The 20,474-nt window shown below is 39.7% G+C and overlaps 2 protein-coding genes across 3 annotated transcripts in view; one reads left to right on the top strand and one right to left on the bottom strand.

The window, feature by feature from the left end:
* ADAD1 (adenosine deaminase domain containing 1) overlaps positions 1–20,474 on the bottom strand; it is a 64,179-nt gene that overhangs the window by 16,053 nt on the left and 27,652 nt on the right. Inside the window, exon 15 of the mRNA XM_085057843.1 lies at positions 26–4,114. The gene's annotated coding sequence lies outside the window, so the exon portion shown is untranslated. The remainder of the gene's footprint in view (positions 1–25; positions 4,115–20,474) is intronic.
* IL21 (interleukin 21) lies at positions 9,163–13,692 on the top strand. 2 transcript variants are annotated; one of them, XM_085057855.1, is made up of 5 exons: positions 9,163–9,297; positions 9,426–9,461; positions 12,839–12,976; positions 13,411–13,491; positions 13,593–13,692. In XM_085057855.1, exons 1-5 carry the CDS (start codon positions 9,163–9,165, stop codon positions 13,605–13,607), a joined length of 405 nt encoding a protein of 134 aa, XP_084913981.1. In that variant the 3' UTR covers positions 13,608–13,692. The 2 variants fall into 2 exon arrangements, with proteins under 2 accessions (XP_084913981.1, XP_084913980.1); XM_085057854.1 differs by lacking the exon at positions 13,593–13,692 and having other exon boundaries at positions 13,411–13,527.

Below are 20,474 nucleotides of genomic sequence, written 5' to 3'. Positions count from 1 at the left end.
TACTTTGGCACACTGGCTTACTGACCTTCCTTTTTGGTGTCAGATTACTTAACCCTCCTGCATCAAGTAGAAAGTACAAGGACCAACTTCAGACTTTTTATGCTGAAGGCCTAGTTTTACTTGTGTCTTTTTACAGTTACTTCCTTGGTCCTCCATTTTCTGGAACAGTGATTACTCACTGTATATAACCCTGGCACCATTTCTCACCTGTGAAAAAATAAAATTTTTTCAGAACATATACTGAATTATAAAGATCTAAGAAAGAACAGAGAATGACTATAAATGTTAGACTGATCGCCTGAAACAGGGAGAGCATCTGATTTTTTTCATTTGCCAGAAACCATAGGAAGTGGCACAAAACACACTGCCAATTACTGAGATGGCTAAGAAAAAAAACCTCACTTCAGGCTGGACATTCTGCATCAAACAATGAAAAAAGGTTTCTTTCCCAGCTTTTAAAACTGTTTCAAATAAAACTTCATAATTAAATATCATTAATGGAAAATTGAAATTACCATATCAAAGTGTCAGCATAGAACATTGTAATACTTCTCGTTAGTTATTAGCTTTGACAGAAATTGACCTAAATCAATAAAATCAATCAGGATATGATGAACAGAGCTGAAAGGGAAAGTCTGTGCACTGAACTAGGTCTAGCAATAAAGGAGAAAACAAGGGAGCTCAGACAATGAGTAAGGAGAATTTCCATGGCACATTATTGTATCTAAGGGTAAAACTGTTAATCTCTGCTCAATTTAAAAGCAATTTAAAGTGAAGTGAATGGTGACATTTCTCTCACTGTGGCCAAATCAGTCATGCAGAGGGCAACTGCAAGAAAAAGAGACAAGAAAAAATCCAGTGTCTGTTGCTTCTCTGCCACACTGCATTTTTCACAGAACCTTTGAAAACAAACGTTCTTTAACCTTTCCCTGCAGATCCAACACAAACAGCAATTTGAAAGTGCATTTGCCTCCTTTGATCTCTGGGTATTGTTTTGGAAATTACATCGTTGTGTCCTTTTTTCTTCAGGCCGTTTCTGAGACTCTCGTGAGTTTTCCTGTTCTCAGGTTTAATGTTTCCATTTCCCTTCACGTTTTTGCCCTTTGTGCAGCAGTATCAAGTATAACTATTTTGCAGCCTTTGGAGTGCCATCAGCATCTCTTCTGACTTTTCAGCTGGGCCTCAACATCAGGGTTCAAACCTGCAGAAGGGGAGATTTAAGGGATACAACTATCCCAGGAGGCTTAGCTACCAAGAAAAAGAGGCACTGATAGAGTTTTTCCATGGGTTGAATGACAAAGCAGATGTGTAATCCTTATGATAATCAGAAGAGGAGGATCCAGAAGTGGAAGCTGAGCTATATGGGAAGGAATGATGAATCCTGTAACATTGCTTCTGGGTAAAGTCTGGGTGCTTCAAAAGGAAGCTGATCCTTGGTTATCTGCATATCTTGCAGTGATAATGGGAAAAATGTGATTTTCCAAAGCCTTCATCGTTCTGGTCTAGCACCTTCAATGCCTCGTTTGCCTTTTGGTTTCTCAATAGTTTAGAGAAACAGCACTGTCTGCTCAAGGAACGGGTATCAATTGTGAAGCCTGTAAGAAGTTCATAAGCAACAGGCAAGAAAAATGTCCATGTCCAGAAGAGTGTTTTTAGAGACCAGTTTTACTATTTTCTTGTATATTCACCTACAGATGCAGTCATCATGTTTACTGGCTCAGGTTTCTGAAAAGAAAACACAAGGAGGACAAGACACCCTAATTTTCCAGTCAAAGGTACAACATTAGGAGTAAAACTTCTGATTTTTTTATTTTCTTGAAAAGGAACAACTCTCCTGAAAGGACCAAGGTAGTAACAAAGCTAGTAACAAGGAATTAAAATCTGTGGTCTTCTACTAATGTTTTGATATGGAAATTACTGAAAATTATTAAGAAGAATCTTGCAGTCATCCCTCTGAAATAGATAAGTGGGTGATCACACTTTCCATCTTTATTCACACAGAAGTCTTTGACTAATGTTTTCATACAGATTTTGGCACTCCCACAAACACACTGAGTAGTTCTTTTCACACAAATAGTAATTTTGTTTGTATTTCACCAAGAAACTTCTTTATTCCCTTTAATGTTATTTTTCTTCTCCTTTGTTTTTTATCCAGAGATCTTTGCTCATTTTTAATACATTCTCATATGTTCACTTAGAGGGAATGGTGTACATGCTTCCGGAACTTGCCTGGCAGAGGTAAAACAGCTGTTGGTGAAAACTCAAAGTCTGGGCAGTCACTGGAGTCACTGCTCCTGACAGTGAAGGGAAGGGGATTTGCCAATATTAGAGGCTCAGGTGTCCTGTATTGCTACAGCTCAGCTTACTGGGGAGTTACAGGATGGGAGGCACACACCAGAGCAGGAAAGAGGAGCATGAGAGAAGGAATGAAGGCTAATACACGTGAGTCCATGGCTCTCCCTGCTCCAGTTAAGTGATGTTTCTGTGATCCCGTGGATCAATTCACCAAGTGCAGCATGGAACTCAGCTACAGAAGAAAACACACATAACTGATCACGTGTTCAATGAGGTTTTGCTGTGATTGCTACTGCTTGTGCTGCACCTCCCTCTTTGTCCTACCTTTAGATTCTTTAGTTTTGGATTTACCTTACATGTAAATTTATTTATTTAGACCACCTGAAAGACTAAGATACTACCAGTGACCTTAAATGGTACCAGTGCCATAGTTTATGCTAAATTATCTTACTCAGCTCTTTTGGTTTTTTTAAATCAAATTCTCAGGTGGAGGACTTTTATTTTATAATGCCTTTGCATCTCCCACAGTTAGTTACTCCACACTTGAGAAAATGCTTTCCTCTCACATCTGGCTCTCTGTATTTAATTTAAGATTTCCTCCCTAGACCTTAAGCATAACCAAGAATATCTTGATTTGTCTCGCTTTTTGAGGTCAAAACATGCTCACAGTGCATCTTAAAACATTTCCATTACCATTTCCACTGAATGCAAGGAAAATATGTTGACTTCATTAAAAAAAGAATAAAATTGAACCAGAGATAATTTTCATAAATTAGATGTACAGATTTCACAGCTCAGAAACAACGATGTCGAACGTGTCCAGCCTATACAGCCTCCTACACAGAAACCACAAAGTTTCAACGACAAGTCACTGAAACCACAGCATTCAGCTTTTTATCCAAGACAACCTCCACCTCTATGGGTGCTGCTGCCTTGGTGTGATGACTGCTCACACAATAGTTTTTCCAAGGTTCGCTTAAGGTGCTGACCTATGAAGAGAAATGAAACTCGTTATGCAAACAACTGTGCTATATAGTTTCTCAAATCTGTATGTGTGTGCACATAACAGATAAATCTGCATGCACAGGCATGCACATTTGTACATTATATATGTCTGGTTATAGATGAAGGCAGAGACATCTGGAAAAAAAGGTCATAAAGAAAAGTTGTTTTTACAAATATACAAAGTTTTATCTGTTAAGGATAGCATGAGCTAAGTCACCTCAGCATTCTTTAAACTACTGTAAACAATTAAATAGCTGATCTACTTATGAAGTGTTAAGTCAAAACGAAGTTAATTACCATCACAGAGCAACATCATGTATGAGAAACAGAACAGCTAGTATTCCTATTTAAGAGAATAGACTGGTATAGCTACTTCTACATCAGAGAAGGGATTTCACTTTAATGACACAAGGCCCTGGAACAGAGGCTCCTCAGATTGTGACAAACTGAGACACAGAGTAGCAGTGACCTGAAGGAGAAGGCTCTGCAAGAGGCTTTGCTGCTGAAGAAGGCACCTGCATTCCCACACTCTGAGAACTGCAGAGGTGGCTTCTGCCTCATCCTTCCCTTCAGGTACGCAGTGTGACACCAAAGTTTCTCCTCTGCTGATCCTGGTGGCTGATGCTGGTGGTCTGTAGCACACACAGTGGTGGTAGTCAGGGCAAACTGAGGAGTTGCTGTGCAAGCAGGGACATGGAGCCACTCTAAAGGGAGGCAGACCACATCTTCCAATGCTATGTCCCACTGCTCTGTTGTCCTCACTACTTCTTACTGTGCCAGAGGTGCCGCAGCACCATCAGACATGACACTGTCCCTGGGAAGACACAAAAGAAAGGGCAGGAGAACAATGTGACTGAGTTAAACACTATCATTTAAAATAATTCTAACAGAAACTGTGTATAAACAGTAAATGCATATACATAGGTGAAGGGGGGTACAACCTGTAATATTTTGGTAGTACCTGAGAACCAGAAATCAGAAGTGGTATTCAGTCAGGGGATTTTATTTTGAAGATAAAATTATATATAATGTATTAATAATGTAAAATCAGGCCAGATTTGCTGGAGGAGGGACTGGCATGTGCCTTGCATTTTGCTCTAGAGAGGGAGCTACTAGAGGAGAAACAACTACACGGCTGCCAAGATCCCACACCAGCAGAGCAGCCTCACTGAACCCTGGTAGTGACTTCCAAAAGAATCCTTAACATCAAACCTTTTATTCTGTTAACAAAACACAACCTGTAGTGTCATGCTGATCGCCATGCAAGGCATGTCAGGATATAGAGAGCCCCAGCTGCCAGTGGAATGTTACCCATGTAGTGCCATCCCATAGGCTGCAGTAGGACTGCGCACCAGACACATCCCCCTTGAGCCTGTAATGGTTTGGAGGTTATCTGTTTTATACTACTGATATCGTAACACAGAAGTGACTCTCTTTTGACTTCTGTTCCTTCTGTTCATTAACAACAGTAAATGAACAAAGGACGCATTTTGCATTGTGCCATTCTGCGTTCTCCATTCACTGTCCAACACCAGCATGTATCCTTTCTGATTTTTCTTTCTCAGCACTTGGGATGAACATGACATAGACTATTGGGTTTCAGCACTACTACATGCCTGCTTTTCACACTGTAGCCCTGTCTCTTAGAGGAATCATTGGGAAGTGTGTTGGGATCGTTGGGAAACAGACAAGTCTTCTGTGGTAGAAAGGCTGTGCTCTGGGGGCCATCCTTCACAAGGACACCTGCAGACTTGCAGTGCATCAAGACCTTGAGCAGCAGAAGTGCTGGCTGCTACACAGAGTAGAAGCAATGACTTGTCTTGCTCACTGCCCCAACCTCTCCCAAGCTGTGGCTTTCAGCTGAACAACTCCTTTATGCCCTCAAATTTTCAAGAGACTGTGGTAGCTGAACATCCTGTCAGCTGCTGCCTTGTCTTCTGAATGTGGCTATCTTCTGGTAGTGGGGAAAGATTATGAGCTCTACCGTAAAAAAGAATGAATCTCTCTATGAAAGGTGGAGCACAGCTCAGGCACAGTGCTAAGCTCTGGCTGTTAAAAAGGTCAAACTTCTAAGGCCTTATGTACAATTTTTTAGCTGAGATGTGAAGGAACTGCCTGACATGGATGACTGCAGTGGCAGAAGATCACACTTGGTCACTCAGTGAGGCTTCCTCCATCCTGTATGCAGAGAAAGGTGTGACCCAGGAGATGGGAGGCTGCTCCCAGTATTAAAGGAGACAAAAGGATGTGCCCACAAGAGGACAGCTCTGAATCTCCATCTCTGTGCAGAGTGAGTCTAAGCTTGTCTCAGGCTCTGGGTATTGACAGGATGTTTTCTCAGTACAGATTGTTATTAGTAGTTGATAAAGACACAAATACATTGAACTATGCCTAACAAACATCACTGGGCTGACCAAGGAGCAGGATGGGAAAGAAACTGGCTGTAAGTTAACTCTGGAGGAACATTATGGAGAATATAAATGGTTTTATATTGTTGCCTATTAATATTTAGGTGTCTGGGTCTCCACATTCAGAGTTGTATTTACTCTCATTTTTATAGCAAATACAAGCTAAGGATAGATTTTTTTTCCACAAGTTTAGTTTTCTCTTTTCAAAGCCATGCTAAAAGACCAAATAATTATACCAGAGGTTATAATAAGAAAATGAGATTGCAAGGGGGTAGAACTGACTTGCAAAGTTGTCAGAAATATTTTAAAGACTAGTTTTTCTAAATCTGTTTTACAGGAGTCTTCTTCCTAGTCTCCCATTTTGCCATCATAACTCTCTCCCCTTGTTTCCCACAATCCCCCCCAAGTCACAGATAGTATACACATGAAATTTCACAGACCTAAGTTATAAAAATTCTTTGAAAGCAGCCCCGCACATTACACAGTTTTTTGGCTGAGCCATATCAATGACTAAGCCATGGGAAAAGCCTCCATTCAGCTCTCCTGTAAAGGAAAATGTGGGTGGGGGAACAGGGCTTTCAGGGTCGAAGTCATGCAGCTCTTGGGTGGCACTGTTGCAAAGAGGAAAGAGGAGGACTCGGGCTGGGATGGGAGGTTTCTCACATTTCCACTTTCCAGCCATCCCTGTGGGGCTGGGCTGGCGACAGTGTGAGAGAGGCTGTCATTGTTTGACTCAGCATGTTCCTAAGCCACAAGAGACAAATGACGTATATAAAAAACTCACTGCTTGCTCTCTTATCTGATGAGAGGGATATCAAGGAGTTTTCTCCACTGCCTAGACAATAGAGGAAGTCCTCCTTTGTCCTTGCATTTCACTTTCTCTGTCAGCATGCCCTCCTTGAAGCAATTATTGTGGCCTTACAGCCTCTAACACAAACCAGAATACTATGCAGCAGTTTTAGAGACCTGACATATAAGCACAGACTACCACATTGTCCAATACCCATTGTTGAACTTCCCATTTACTTCACCAGCTTTAAAACTGATCTCTGATATAACTGATTTAATTTGGAGTACCACAGACAGAGCCCTGTCACTTCCCGCGATTTTGGTGGAGGTCTGCCTCTGTCCCTCCAAGCCCTGTGTTTCTGAAAACACATGGAGAGTTACATTGTGCATTAGCTGAAGTTTTAAAGTGGTTCTGAAGTTGTCTGGACCGGCAAACCACCTGCAGTGATCTCTGCATGAAAACACTGCCAACCAGTACATAATGTCATAGCTAATAGAGTCATATTACACATCCAAGTGGAAAGTTCCCAACCTTTCAACTAAATAAAGATGCATAAATGGCTGGCAGTGCAAGCACGACCACCTACTGTACCTGGGCTCAAAGAAGCTTCCCAAAATAATCCACAGTAGAAATACTATCAATAAAAGGTAGAAATTAACATTATCACCAGTCCATTCCTTGACTTCACAGGAATGGGATGGAGGGAGGGGGGATTAAAAAGCAGTATTGGTCACCATATGGTTTTCCAAACAAAAGATGCTGTTGATTTACATTAATGAACCTTAGCCATAATTTAACAGACCTTTACAACAAAACCTGTTGAGATACTCTGTACTTTCCACTGCAGATGTGCTGCTTATCTAAAATTATTTTAAGACATGTCTGTAAGAAAAAAGAAATTAAAAAATCATCACACTACCTTTTCTTCAAGAAATAAAATGTAAGACTATGTGGTAGAATAAAGTATTTTTTTCTTGTTTCAGTTCTCATTTCTCAGGATTTCTGTTCTTTTGGGTGTGATTGGCTACCCCTTTCACCAGTTAAGACTGTGTGTGCATGCATGAGACTCTGAGTGCAGTTATGTGTATCAACACATACACATGTAAAATCTATTCCTTTACGCTATTCATTTCCTGAAAGGTGAAAAATGACTTAAGCATATGAATTAACAGCATAGAGCAAATAATCATTTGTACACCAAGAACAAACACTTGAGGATGCCAGATAGAGATCTCACCAGGTTAAAGGCTCATTTTTAAATTAACAATAAACAACTGACCCAGCCTGACAGCCCACATTCACCCGCCAGACAGACAGAGGTGCATTTCACACAAAGCCAGCATATTACACAGATTACCAGGCATGAACTGCAGTCCAAACTCTGTGTAGATTCTGTAAGGCACCTCTAAAGCCATCTGGAACATTCAGATTTTCAGAGGCAAAGATTTCATTTGAAAGACACATGGCCATCTTTGTACTCACCACAGTGAAGGCACCCAAGAGGCTCTAATTGCTCTCTACTAGTTCCACACCGGAACCTTTTAATGGTATTGATAATAATTAATTAATGATAATATGTAAAAGTAATTTAAAGCTTTTTTTTCCCCTCTTTGTGATGAAATATTAAGATCAGTGCTTTTAAAATCAACTGATTCCTAGAGCTCGCAGTCCAGTAAGTCCCTAGTGCCTGCACAGACTTTTGTTTGGATTTCACCCAGAACAGGTGTACTTCTAGATTCCCAAGAGAATTCTCAGGTCTCAGTATCACATCTTCTTTGTAAAGATTAAATTCCAAAACTAGCCTCGAACCTAGCTGCTGAAGGATATAATTGAATGTGTTTAGCTCCCACAAGTAATGGCATCCCTTGGGACTGACTCACCAAGATTTAGTCCCTGCTCTTCCAGTATTGCTCCCATCTTGGTAATGGGCGTGGTCCAGGGATTCACCTCTCCCAGAACAACCCTGCAACCTTCTTCACCCCTAGTGGACATGCCCTCCACAATACTATTAATGTATCTGCTACTGGTTCCAAGCAAATTGCAGCTGGTTTAAGTGCTACGATGAGCTTTTACTCACAGCTCTAACAGAAACCAAGCTGAGAATGCAAAAGTTGCAGTTCACAGCTACCAGAGGGAACTAGCTAACAACAATCTCTAAGAGCCACAAATTAAGATAAATACATTTAGATTTTGAAAGAAGTCCTGTCATATTTATCCAGAACAGTACAGAAGAGCTGCAGATGGACTGAAGAGATTAATTGCTGTATGACACAGGAAAAAAATGCAGAAATTTGTTTACTTAGGCCTGTGGTTTCTAAGTACCTACTTTCTAGTATGTTCATTTCTTGACTCAAAGTGAAAATGGGAATTCACCCTTTTCTCTTTTTTTTCCTGTCCAATGTGCAGATGGGGCACATTTTCTTTCACTCCATCAATCCCTGCCCCCCCACGCACAAGCTCGCGTACATGCACCTAGCCAGTGGAAAAGAAAAAAGGGTTACTCATTAATCCATTTTCCAAACTGAAATGGGTGGGTTCTACATCTCCAGCAGGGAGCAATATATAGGTAGGTGCAGAGCATACCTGAGCACAGCTCACACTGGAGTGCTACACTTGAACAGCACAACTTTGCTCCTGGCACATTTTAAAACAGAACTCATCAGGATGAAGAGGATGATTATTTTCTGCATGGTTTTCTTTTGTTCCACTATGGTGCTGACTTCACCTTCACCAAGAAGATTAAAATATAAACAGATACACAAGGCAATTGAAAAGTTAGAAACCATAGTGAAAGATAAGGTAAGTGATGGTATTTGTCATAATATTGAAATTACTTTCAAGCATTATGTATAACTTAGTATGTATCTTGTGAGGGACATCACTTTCAAATGACAAAACATTTCTAACTTAGATTTGTTTTATTTTAGGATGCTGAACTGCTGCATACACCAGAAAATCCTGTGGTGAGACTGCATAACATTTTTTTCATAATTATATCAATTTGATTTTGTACTGGTTTATTCCATTGGAAAATGGCAGATGTCTTCTTCTTCACATCTCTCATCCAGTACTCTTAATGCAAGCTAAATTGAAAGAAAATATTTCATAAAAGTTCCTTCTTCTGGGTATTTAATGACAGAAGTGTTTATATTTTGGCATCTTAATTGCCATTTTGCTATTGTATGTGTATCATAACCCACCAGCAGATCCAGAGTTGCATGTATTCCGTTTACTCAAAAAACAGTGCTAAGAGTGAGGATTCACACAAGATCCAGATGAGCAGCAGTGCTGTTGGGGATGCAGGTATTTGGAGTGGAAGTGCATCCAGCTGCCTTGAGCTCCAGCGTTGCTGAGTTGACCCCCTTGCCTCTCACTGCAGCTAAATGCAAGAGTGGCACTGCAAGGCCATATCACAAAGTGCCTCCTCTCATATGTAGTCACACTGCTCTCTCTGAGACTACTTGTGTCCAGGGGTTATGCTATCAACAGAAAGACAAAACTGCATCTGCAAATATTCTCCCTGGCTTAAAACTAGTTAAAAACGCAAGAGCAGCTCCCTGTGAATCCTGTTTTAATACAGGTATTTATTTATACATTATTTAACTCTGATATTTTGCATCTTCTAAGGTTAGGAAATTCTGATGTGCCATAAATTATTATACCAGAGTCACCAAGTCTGTGCATTCCCAAAAGTGGCAGGATGTACCATGAAATTAAATATTAATCATAGTAACAACATGTCTTAAAAGCTGAGAGGGTAAACGCATCCTACTTTGATAATCCCTCAACATGCAACTAAGGTCTAAATTGGCCTCTGGCTATCTAATATTATACTTTTGTTATCAGCTGTCTTAAATTTTTGAGCACTGACAACTATTTCATAGCACAAACAATTTTGATTGACATATAAAAATTATCACTGTGCATTACTACACTGTGAAGCTGCAGGCATTAAAAATTTATCTACTCACAGCTCTAAACTCCCTTCCAAAGCAACTACAAGAAGAAAGGAAAAAAACTCACCTGATTTCACACAGGTTTTGGATAGCTTCCTCCTACGCCTTGCAGCTGGGTGCATTTTTTACTCGCCAAAAAACAAACAGAAGCATAACCAAACCAGATACATTCCCTTGCATTGCTAGAAACAACTGCAGTGCCCAAAGTCATTGCTGGACTTTTTTCACTAACACTCTTTCTAACTTGTGGTGTCAAAGTGAAAAGGAGGAGATTAGCCATCATTTTACTCCAGTGTTTGCCGCTGTCTCTGAAACTAAGCAAATACAACTAGTGACTAATTGCTTAATGAGGTTGTTGGGGTTTTTTTCTCAAAAAAAGTCACGCTCACCTCAGGAAGGAAGACAACAGCTCACTTGCAGCTTAGGGCTTCACTGTCTGATTCTAGGAGGTCCTAAGTGCCTCTGCTAAACACTAGAGAAGATAGAGAATTCATGTATTTAGAAGGTATTAAGTAGATACAGGTTCAGATTCTGATGAAAAACATGTAAAAAAGTATTAGTGTACTAACAGTAATTATCACCAGCAACAAAATAAACCAACTTTTCATCCTACAGGGTGACTAAGATATGCATTACAGTGTGCCAAAGCAGCACTCGGGGTGATTAGGTGCCATCACACCTAGCGAAACTCAATATAATAAGAAGTCACTTATACAACTGCATTTCAAATATCCAAATATTTGGAATTTTTTTTATTATAACCAGCTCATGCCAGATTTGCATTTGATCTTGAATATTCAAGAAGAAAATTACCTATTATGACATTGAAAATTAGGTGGTTTATCCCTATCTGTTTTGGCTTCCTTGAGGTTCCTTTGCGTGGACTTATATTAAGTCCCAATTCAATCCCACGCAACTTCTTTGTACCCTCAACAATGAAGTACCCTTTCCTTTGAAAAGAGGGAGGTAAGAGGGCATCAACTAAAGGGATAACGTGCTGAGGCTGAAAAAGCAGTCTTAAGACTGAGGTGATTCCAGCCTGGAGGGCAAATGAGATCTCTTGCTGGTGAGTGGCACTACAGCAGAAGTGGCACTCGGTGACACGATGCTGATGTACCCTGGATCTGTATCTAACCCCACTGATCACTAATTCCGGAAGCGAGGGCTTTACAGGCTCATCTGTAAAGTTAGTTTGAGTCAGATGCAGAGTACTGCTGCCAACTGCCTCTGATACAAACATTTTACATGTTTCTAGCCCCCCTCAGACATTTCTGATGGTCTGTGCTCTTTCATGCCTCATCCCCAAAGTGCTCAGCCCGTGAAAACCATCTGGGCCCCACAATCCTTGCGGTGCTCTGACTGTTGGCTGCCTCAGCTATAACTGACAGCTCAGCAAAACAGAAAAGGCAGCACAGATGAGAAATGCTGGTTTCTCAGCTCAGCACGGATGAGACTGAAAATGTTTTCAGTTTCAGCTGGAAAATCGATCTCTTTAAAAGGCCAGTAGTTTTTTTTTTCCAGTAAGCAAAGCTGGTTACGGTAAAGATGCCTGAAGCAAACATAAATGTGTGGCGTTTAAGGAAAATAAAATGTTTTATCTGGCCAATACAGAACGGTGCCAGTAAAATTTGCTATATGCAACATCCATGAAGGCTGCCTCATCCTTGACCAAGCAGCAAACTGCAGTGACATCTCAAAAGGAAAACGAGCTTGGGTAGCAGCTGATACGCGAAACAGGGACAATGACTTTGGAGCCTTTTAATATGTATCATAAACAGCTTCCTTCTTTGGGAAACAGAAAGCAACTTAGAGATTGGCTTCAGTAAACATTGCTTTTCTTTCTCTGTTGACTGTTAGGTTAGTTTTGGTGATAGTTTCTGTATTACTTCTGATGCTATCATATAAGAATATTTCAACAGTATTTGAAAACACAGCTCTATATCAATTCTAATTATTACCTAAGCAGTACTAAAGAGGACACAAAAATTAGGAAGTAAAAAGAATATTCCCATACATAGCACAGACAGATATTTGTAACTTTTTTAAAACAGAATTTTTATGCTTTAGTAGGTAAAAACCTATTACACGTAACTGATCTACTCTTCAAAAGCATTTTCTTTCAAATGTCATCATGACCAATAACCAAGTGGATATTTATTTTTTTAGGAAATACTGAACTAATTATGCAAAGTAAAGCTTCAAGATCTCTTGCATATCTAAAACTAACCTAAAAAAAAAAAAAAAAAAACCCCAAAAAGGTACAGTTGAATATTCTCAGTTGATATCCTAGATACCTTCTCTTGCACATGGACCACAGCCTAACACATGCAGGAGAAAGTGCTGCAACATTTGCTTTAAAACAGTTCCTTCTTTTCCTGCCCTAGGAGGGATGCCTGTACACAGCTGTGACCTGCTTCAAGAAGGGCACCCAGAAATTACAACCAGTGAGCAGGCAAGAGAGCACAGATTTCAACAAAGCCATCAGAGTCGTGAACAAACTCACCTACAAAGACCCTGGGAAGGTAGGATTTCCTCGCAGTGCTCCTATTCATGATCATTACTCCTTATTTTCTATAGCAGATGTCACTTGCAATGGGGGGGGGAATTGTAGAAAGCAAATCTGTTAGAAAAAACAATCAGCTTTTTATTAGTTTGGAAATAAAAAAGTCCAATGTTTGCACTTTTGGGAGAGGCATTCCCTGTGATCCTAATCAATCGCATGCATGTACTTGGCAACCACATGATGTGCTGGCAGAAGGACAGGGATCACTGCAAAAAATGTGGAAAGGTGTCATTAGTAAATTCTTCCCCTTTCTGAAAGAGCTTGTGTCTAAGCTTTTCCAGTTGGAAAGGGAATCGATTACAGCCCTCTTGATTTTTCAGCAAGAAAGCTTGGGGTTTCATTTAGGATTGTGATGTGCTGTTTAGAAGCCGCATGATTCTCTTTATCTTCCAGCAGTGTGAGTCTACTTGTGAATCTTATGAGAAGAAAACCCCCAAAGAGTTTTTGAAGGACTTTGCAAATCTAATGCAAATGGTAAGCAGAGTTGATTCCTCCCGGGTGCTTTTCTGACATTTTGTAAACCATTACAGATATCCTTATTTTACATCCTTACTTACAATGTGTTGTTTTTACAGCTATTCAAGTACTAACATAGGACACACCAGAGCTGAAGGCTACTGAAAATCTACTTTTTTAAAGCAGACACTATGTTATATTTAAGATGTGAAAAATGTAAATACTTTCCAGTGCTATTATGATGTGTTCTCTGTGTGTGGTAAGTGAAAGCTTCTCCCAAAATGTTAAGAAGTGTTATTTGGATGGGTATTTGAAAGATGGATGTTGTTTTGGAAGTAATTCTAGCCCCACCTTACAATGAAAATTGAATTCTAATTTCACAAAAATAGGCTCTTGTAAAGGACTTAAGGTCACCTTCTGCTGAATTAGAAATACATGAGATGGTTAGTTTTGTATTTTTGCTTTGATCTTAACTGAATCTAATGCAGAGATTTCTGCAACTTTTTAAAGAAAATTAGCAAAAAAATTATCAGAGGCTTTGAAGCCTCAAAGGAATCCACTTGGACTGATTTCCTTATTTACAATACTACCACACACACAGAGCTTTATTTATAGGTTCTTAGACTCTATCTTAGCTAACTATGGAAAAAATATCCTGCATTTAACTGTCTTCTAAATACTGGAAAAACATTTACAAATAATACTGTATGGCTGTGATTAACATCTTGAAGTTAATGGCACATTTGCCACAGGAGAGATGTAACTCACACGCGCTAAGTGAAGATACAGGATTCTGGGGGGAAAATCCTGTTTCAGAAGATGGAATTCCACCTACACTCCCCCAGCTTAATGTGATCTATACAGCAGAGGCAAAACTGACTAGTACAACCAACCACTGCAAAAGGTCCAACAAATACTGTAATTAATGGTTAATCAGAGTGAAGCAGCTCTAAAGCATATTGCTCCTTCTCAGACGACGGTATTTACCCTCATATTCATGTACCATTAACACTATTCGTTCTCTCTCCTCTTGATTTTAATGGTTTAAGGATTATTTGGCACTTTTTCTTTAAAATCTGTCAAGTTCTTTGTTATGTGGAAACGTCCCTGTATAGCTGCTGAATCCTGAACGTTTTTGTGGAACTATGGCCAGAGATACCACTCAAACTTTTTCATTTAAAAGTGAGTATCAGAGCACTTAAAACTAGTTTTAGCAGTTTAATTATATACCACCATATCCTGCCTGTAATGATTCTGAACTTCTGGATTCTTCCATCTGAGTAGTAACTGCTTATTTACCCCAAACAGATATTGGCCTCACATGAGGAAAGAGATCTTGGAAAAGAGCATAAAGCCTTCCAGTAAAAACTAACCTTCCATCTAATTTTTTCTCTACTTAGTAGAAATGTGGTAGAGAGAGGAAACTGGAAAACTGCATCTAGTGTTAGGATGGAAAATTACAAGCTTAGTTACCTCCAAAAATAATGAAGTAGTATTACAAATATTTCCATTCCTACCAATGTCATCAGCCTAAAGGAAAACTAATACAAAAAGCTTTGCCGCCTCCGCATTTTCACTGTCCTGAAATGTAAACCTCCTCAAAAATGTACATCAGAAAGAGGAAGGAAAATCCTCAGGACACAACAAGTGAACTCTCCTTGTTTCTGGTGATGGCCATTTTGACTTAGAATGTCTTTTTCTTCTCTTTGTTTCTGTGGTGGTTTTGAAAAACAAAACCTGCTTTTCCTCTGTGCAAGATTCTATCTCATAATTCAATGTTTCTACATTACTGCATCAGAATTAACATTCTAAAAAAGAACTACCACTTATACGTAAGTAATCAAAGTACCGAGTAAAATTATGTTCTTTCTGCACCCTCTATCCCCGTTTCTCTGACTCACCTACCCATAAAATCCCTTCACCACCAATTAGTGAGCAATATGCAAAGATGCTGCTGCAACTGCAACAGATTTTAAAGTTACAGAACTAGAGAAAGTCAGGGTAAAATTTAATTTCAGATTTGGATAAAACCAACTGGGAAAACATTAAAGCATGTCCTGCAGTTGCAGCATACCTCCTGATGTTTCTACATTTGTATTTTTATGGAGGAGTTTAATTGAATTCCTTTACCATGAATTAAGTGCCTTTTTAGGTGAGCTCTCTAAAGCCAACCAATAAACCAGCACTTCTCATTCAGTTCCATGGAATATTTGCATGTGCAGGGTTTTGGAGAAAGCTTTATTTTTGCAAAAAGAAGACTGTATGTATTTATTTATTTGTAAATGTCTTTTCCAGTAACTTCCTAAGTGCATTGAAATCAACATTCTAAAAGAGCCTTTTAGAATCCTTGTTGCGCAGATGAAATGGGATTAGCGTGCCCTAACAAAGACAACATTGCGTATTACATATTTATTAGCATTCATTAGAAAGCATTGAGAAGGAACTTTTGTACATCCTGGGATGGATATTTTACAAATGAAACGTGATTGCCTACAGGAACATCATAAGCTAACTAGGTACTCCTGCCTACACTGCAGCAATGTTTGGGTTTTGTACAAGAGGCAGCATGTAATGCAGTAAGTAATGCAAGTTTAGTGACTTGCTTCACTGTCTTTAACTATGGATCTTATCACACCAAACATAGTGCTAAAGCAGTTTTTTTTTTCTTATTTTAAACATAATAGGCTATTTCTTTTACCTGCAGAACAACTTGATTTAATATGCTTGTTCATAGTATTCAAAAAACTAGTGAGAAATTGTAACAAATGTAACTTTAGAGGGTTAACTGCTCCCAGATCTTGTTGAAAACTGAAATTATTGCACAATCTTGTCTAGCTATGTATGGAGAATATTTATCACGAAACTATCACAGCTGATTTTGGCTAACACCACATTTCAAGGCAGTGTCAGCACAATCACTGTGGGCAATTCTGTGTGCTTCAAACACACTTTGATTTACAAGGTGTGTGGCCCTGTGCTCACGCTGATTTGTCAGAGCTATCAAAGACTGAGTATATTATTCAGGGTGTGCTATTTGAAGAACAAGATGACTGAAGAAAAGGAAATCTGTGCAGGACAAACCAGTGTTCAAGAAGACATCATCTTGCTCTGCAACAGCATTCTCAGAAGGAAAAATGAAGATGCTCCAGAAGGAACTTGTGACCCTAGGGGAGGACCAGATAGCACAATCTAAATGTGTACACCCTCTTGACTTATTTCCTTTCATCAGATGAACTGTCTTTGTACTAAGTGCACTCTGCAGAAACAATGTGCTTCATTAGCCATAAAAGCTCATTACCTCCCAGGGAGGCTTTACAATGTATTTATGATTTTGATCATAAGTGTCCTTTGTAGGCACTTCAAGATGTGTTTTAGCATGGTATACACAATTTTATGTGATATTTACTTTTCCTGAGAAGATTATTTTTATAACAATGACTAATTTAATTATTTATTGTATTTCTGTAAAGGGAATGTTTGTACTAACGACTATGTGGTCTGATTAATTTATATACCTGTAATATTAAACGATTTTAGCTAACACAATTTTCTCTTTTCTTTTCTTTAAAAGTCTTTTTGTAGTTACCTGTGTGATAACTCTTCCTTGTAGGTTTTCCAGCCACCTGTATCACATACCTGGTTTGGAGTGGGATGAATTGTTCCTGCTTTTTCTGCTTCTCACCAAGTGAGCAGATGACTCAGACTTGACTAACAGTTAATTCTAGATTAATCCCAGCATATGTGACTCCTGCTGTTTTGTGTGCAAAGACAGGAGGGATCCCTCCATCCAGTGGGAAAACCCACAGGGAAGAGTTCTCACAGATAACTACAAAACTTCTCTCCAGTGTTCTCTGCTTTGCACTTGTGCTCATGAGTCATGTTGCAACAGGAACAAAGGTGAAAGAAAACATTTCCTACTCCAAAACCTTTGCCCAAGCTGCTGATCTCAGTTGCTGTACTGCCACCTTTTGATGGCAATTTGGAAAAGCAAAGCAGTTCCAGATACAAAACAAGCAAGCTGAGCATCATTCTCATGACAGTGAGGTTTGAGATACCCCAGAGACACAATAACTAAGTTCACCACTTCCCATCATGAAGAGCATGTTTAAAAATATCCCTTACCACACCAGTTAGGCTCTTCAGCAGCTCCTTTCCCTTTGCAAGAGGCTGTACAAATGGATGCTGCATCCATGTGCTCCTTCATTAACTGTCCAACAATAAACCAGGAGTTCTCCTGCTTTTTTTACATTGTTTGTAAAGGACCTTCTTATTTTTACTGCGTTTCACTTTTTGAAGATGACATTATTAAACTTCTTTACTGTTTCCTGTCCTCACTCCATGCCCACCCTTGATTCTACATCTTCTTCCCATTCTTCCAATTTGAGTTGAACATAATGCTAGTGGCCCATATAAAGTTTAATTCCTCACCATCCATGGGAGAACATCCTGACAACAAGGAAATCAGAAAGATTTTCACTTTTAAGCCAAAGAAGTGAGGGAAGCACTCACAAACCTGCTGTAGGAGAAATATCAATACATTTCACACCAAGCTTATCACAATGGCTCATGACCCAACAGGTCAGAGCCTGGAGCAGCTCTCTCCAGCCTCCCTTAAATCCTTTAAAAAAGTGTAGAAACAATGAATGAAAAAGGGGTCAAGGCTGGAGCCAGCTGATATGAAGACATGATCTGCTGGGGGTCAAATACTGCAAAAGTGTGTGAGGCTGGCACCCGAAATTAAGCATTTCATCAAATTGAGAAGCAACTCCAAGTTTTATCACTGCCTTTATGGATGGCCAGGAAAAACACCAATGCAAAGAACAGATCATTGCACAAGAGGGCAGCAGGCAGCTGAGAAAGGAAAGGAGATCTTCACTCCCTCCTCCTCCTCCTGGCCCTGCCCAGACTGTAAAAAAATTAACCTCACCAATATTCAAATGTAGGGAAATAAGGTTCTAAAAGGGGATTTTACTAAAAATGCTCCCATTTCTGTGTTCTCTTTTACTGGCACAGTTCAAATGGCATCTATTTAATAATTTCTACTACTTCTTCCCATATTCTGTTCTTTCCCAAACAATTTACTCCTCCCTTCAACCCTCCATCTCTCCCCTAGAGAAGCCACTTTAATTGTGCCTGGCATTTACAACTCTTGCATTAACACCAGACAGGACAAAGCATTGGCAAATAAAGCTCCATCCTATCTCACAGGTACCATTAGGAGAAGCATCACCCGAAAACAAAGAACAAGCAAAAAAAATTTACAGATCTGTGCTATTCCTGGAAGATTTGCACTTGCCTTCAGCATAGAGCACTCCAGCTCTTCTGGCCATGAAGCACTTGGCCCATTTCTAAATTGCTCACCCAGTACCTGCAGATTAACAGCTCCAAGCATTCCTTATGGACTTACTGCCCCTCCCTTTAAGCATTCCACGTCTGTAACACAACTGCTACACTCTACTGCCCCGCTATGTTACTTTTATCAATTCTTTCCATTCCCTATTTTACATCCTACAAAGAGCTGAACAAACACCAGATAACACCTGGAATGCAGCAGGTGCAGCCAGAGGTGGTGGAAAGGTGTAGTGCAAATTCCCAAACACCTGACCTGGCATTAAGAACTTTTTTATGGCACTAAGGAACCAAACACTGGGAAACTACTGCCTCAAGCTCATTTTCTACCTATTGCACTGGGCAGGGGTGGCTTAAACCATTCCCACTTCTTCCCCCTACCAGTCCCCAACAGTTGCATTTTTTGGGGGGAGAGGATGAGGAAGAAAATTATATTTGCTCTGGGTCAGTTCTCTGACCCAGTCTCTGCCTTTTAAAACATGCCCTCCTGAAGCCTAACTGGTCTGCATCAGAAGACTTCCCTTCAAAAGATGTTGGATGAGGCAAACTCAGAAGCAGACTGGGTTGGGAATTTTTTAGTGCAAGTTTTTCCACTGGAGGATAACGATTTGTTGAAACTGAAACTTCATGACTTTCACTGAAACAGTCTGACAAAACTTTAAGCAAAAACCATTTCTCAGGTCTAGGATGAAATTTCTATTAAAAAAAAAAAGCACGTAAACAGCAGCAGAGCAGAGGGCAGGTTTTTGGGATGGGAAGTGACTGCTGGAGTTGGGCTCCAATCCCTGCTTGATTTGGCTTCTCCATTTGGACACACTCAACACCAAGGTGCCAGAGGAGGTGCCAACTCCACAGGCTACTGATGGCTATGGATCAGTCTCGCTCTATCTTGAGTGCTTTTTTATTAAAACAGCTGAAAGTTTCCAACATCATTTCAGAGTGACACAGGGGGAAATACAGATCAAAACTGAACAAGTGACACTTCTGTGAGATGGGGAAGTATTTTCTAACTAGTTTTATATGGTTCTCATATGATTTGTCTCTCAGTGTTTGAGACAATTCTCTGGCAAATTTCCCAGTCTGACACATATGCTTTTTTTAGGCTTTAAGAAGAACTCAGTGGGCAGCAGAGCAATAAAGGTCAGATGAAGAGCAGCAGAGGTACACAGCAAACAGTAAATCCCTCTGCGGAATGAAAGAATCTGTAGGTTGAAAAGTCACTGGGAGAACAAAGATGGATAGTAATCTCAATTGAAACTTCTCCCTCAGTGAAAGTTTCTGTATGAGTACTGATCCATCAATAACCCATTTCACAATCAAAAGCACCCAGGGTGCTTTCCCAGGCCCCACAGATCTCCTTATTTTCCATCAAGTCAAAGCACTAACACTACTAGTTTACTCCAGTGAAACTGCTCTGTACCAACAGTCTGATATCAGTAGTCACATGGCTTTGGATAATTCATGCTCAGTTTTTCAGTTAAAGAACAATGATTCACGTCTTAAAAGATATGACAAACATTTTAAACTCTCTAAGTTTAAGACAGATATGTAGCCCCATACACTTGTAAAATAATATTTTATAATTGTCATCACAAACAATGATTAAAATTCCACTTCCTTCTGTTGCTCGATTTGAATGTTCCGTATATATA

Source organism: Lichenostomus cassidix, chromosome 4 (genome assembly GCF_008360975.1).
Source record: "Lichenostomus cassidix isolate B80296 chromosome 4, HeHo_3.0, whole genome shotgun sequence".
In the NCBI taxonomy this organism is placed as follows: Eukaryota; Metazoa; Chordata; class Aves; order Passeriformes; family Meliphagidae; genus Lichenostomus; species Lichenostomus cassidix.
The sequence above is the reverse complement of the archived record's forward strand: the minus strand, read 5'-3'. Positions and strand labels throughout refer to the sequence as shown.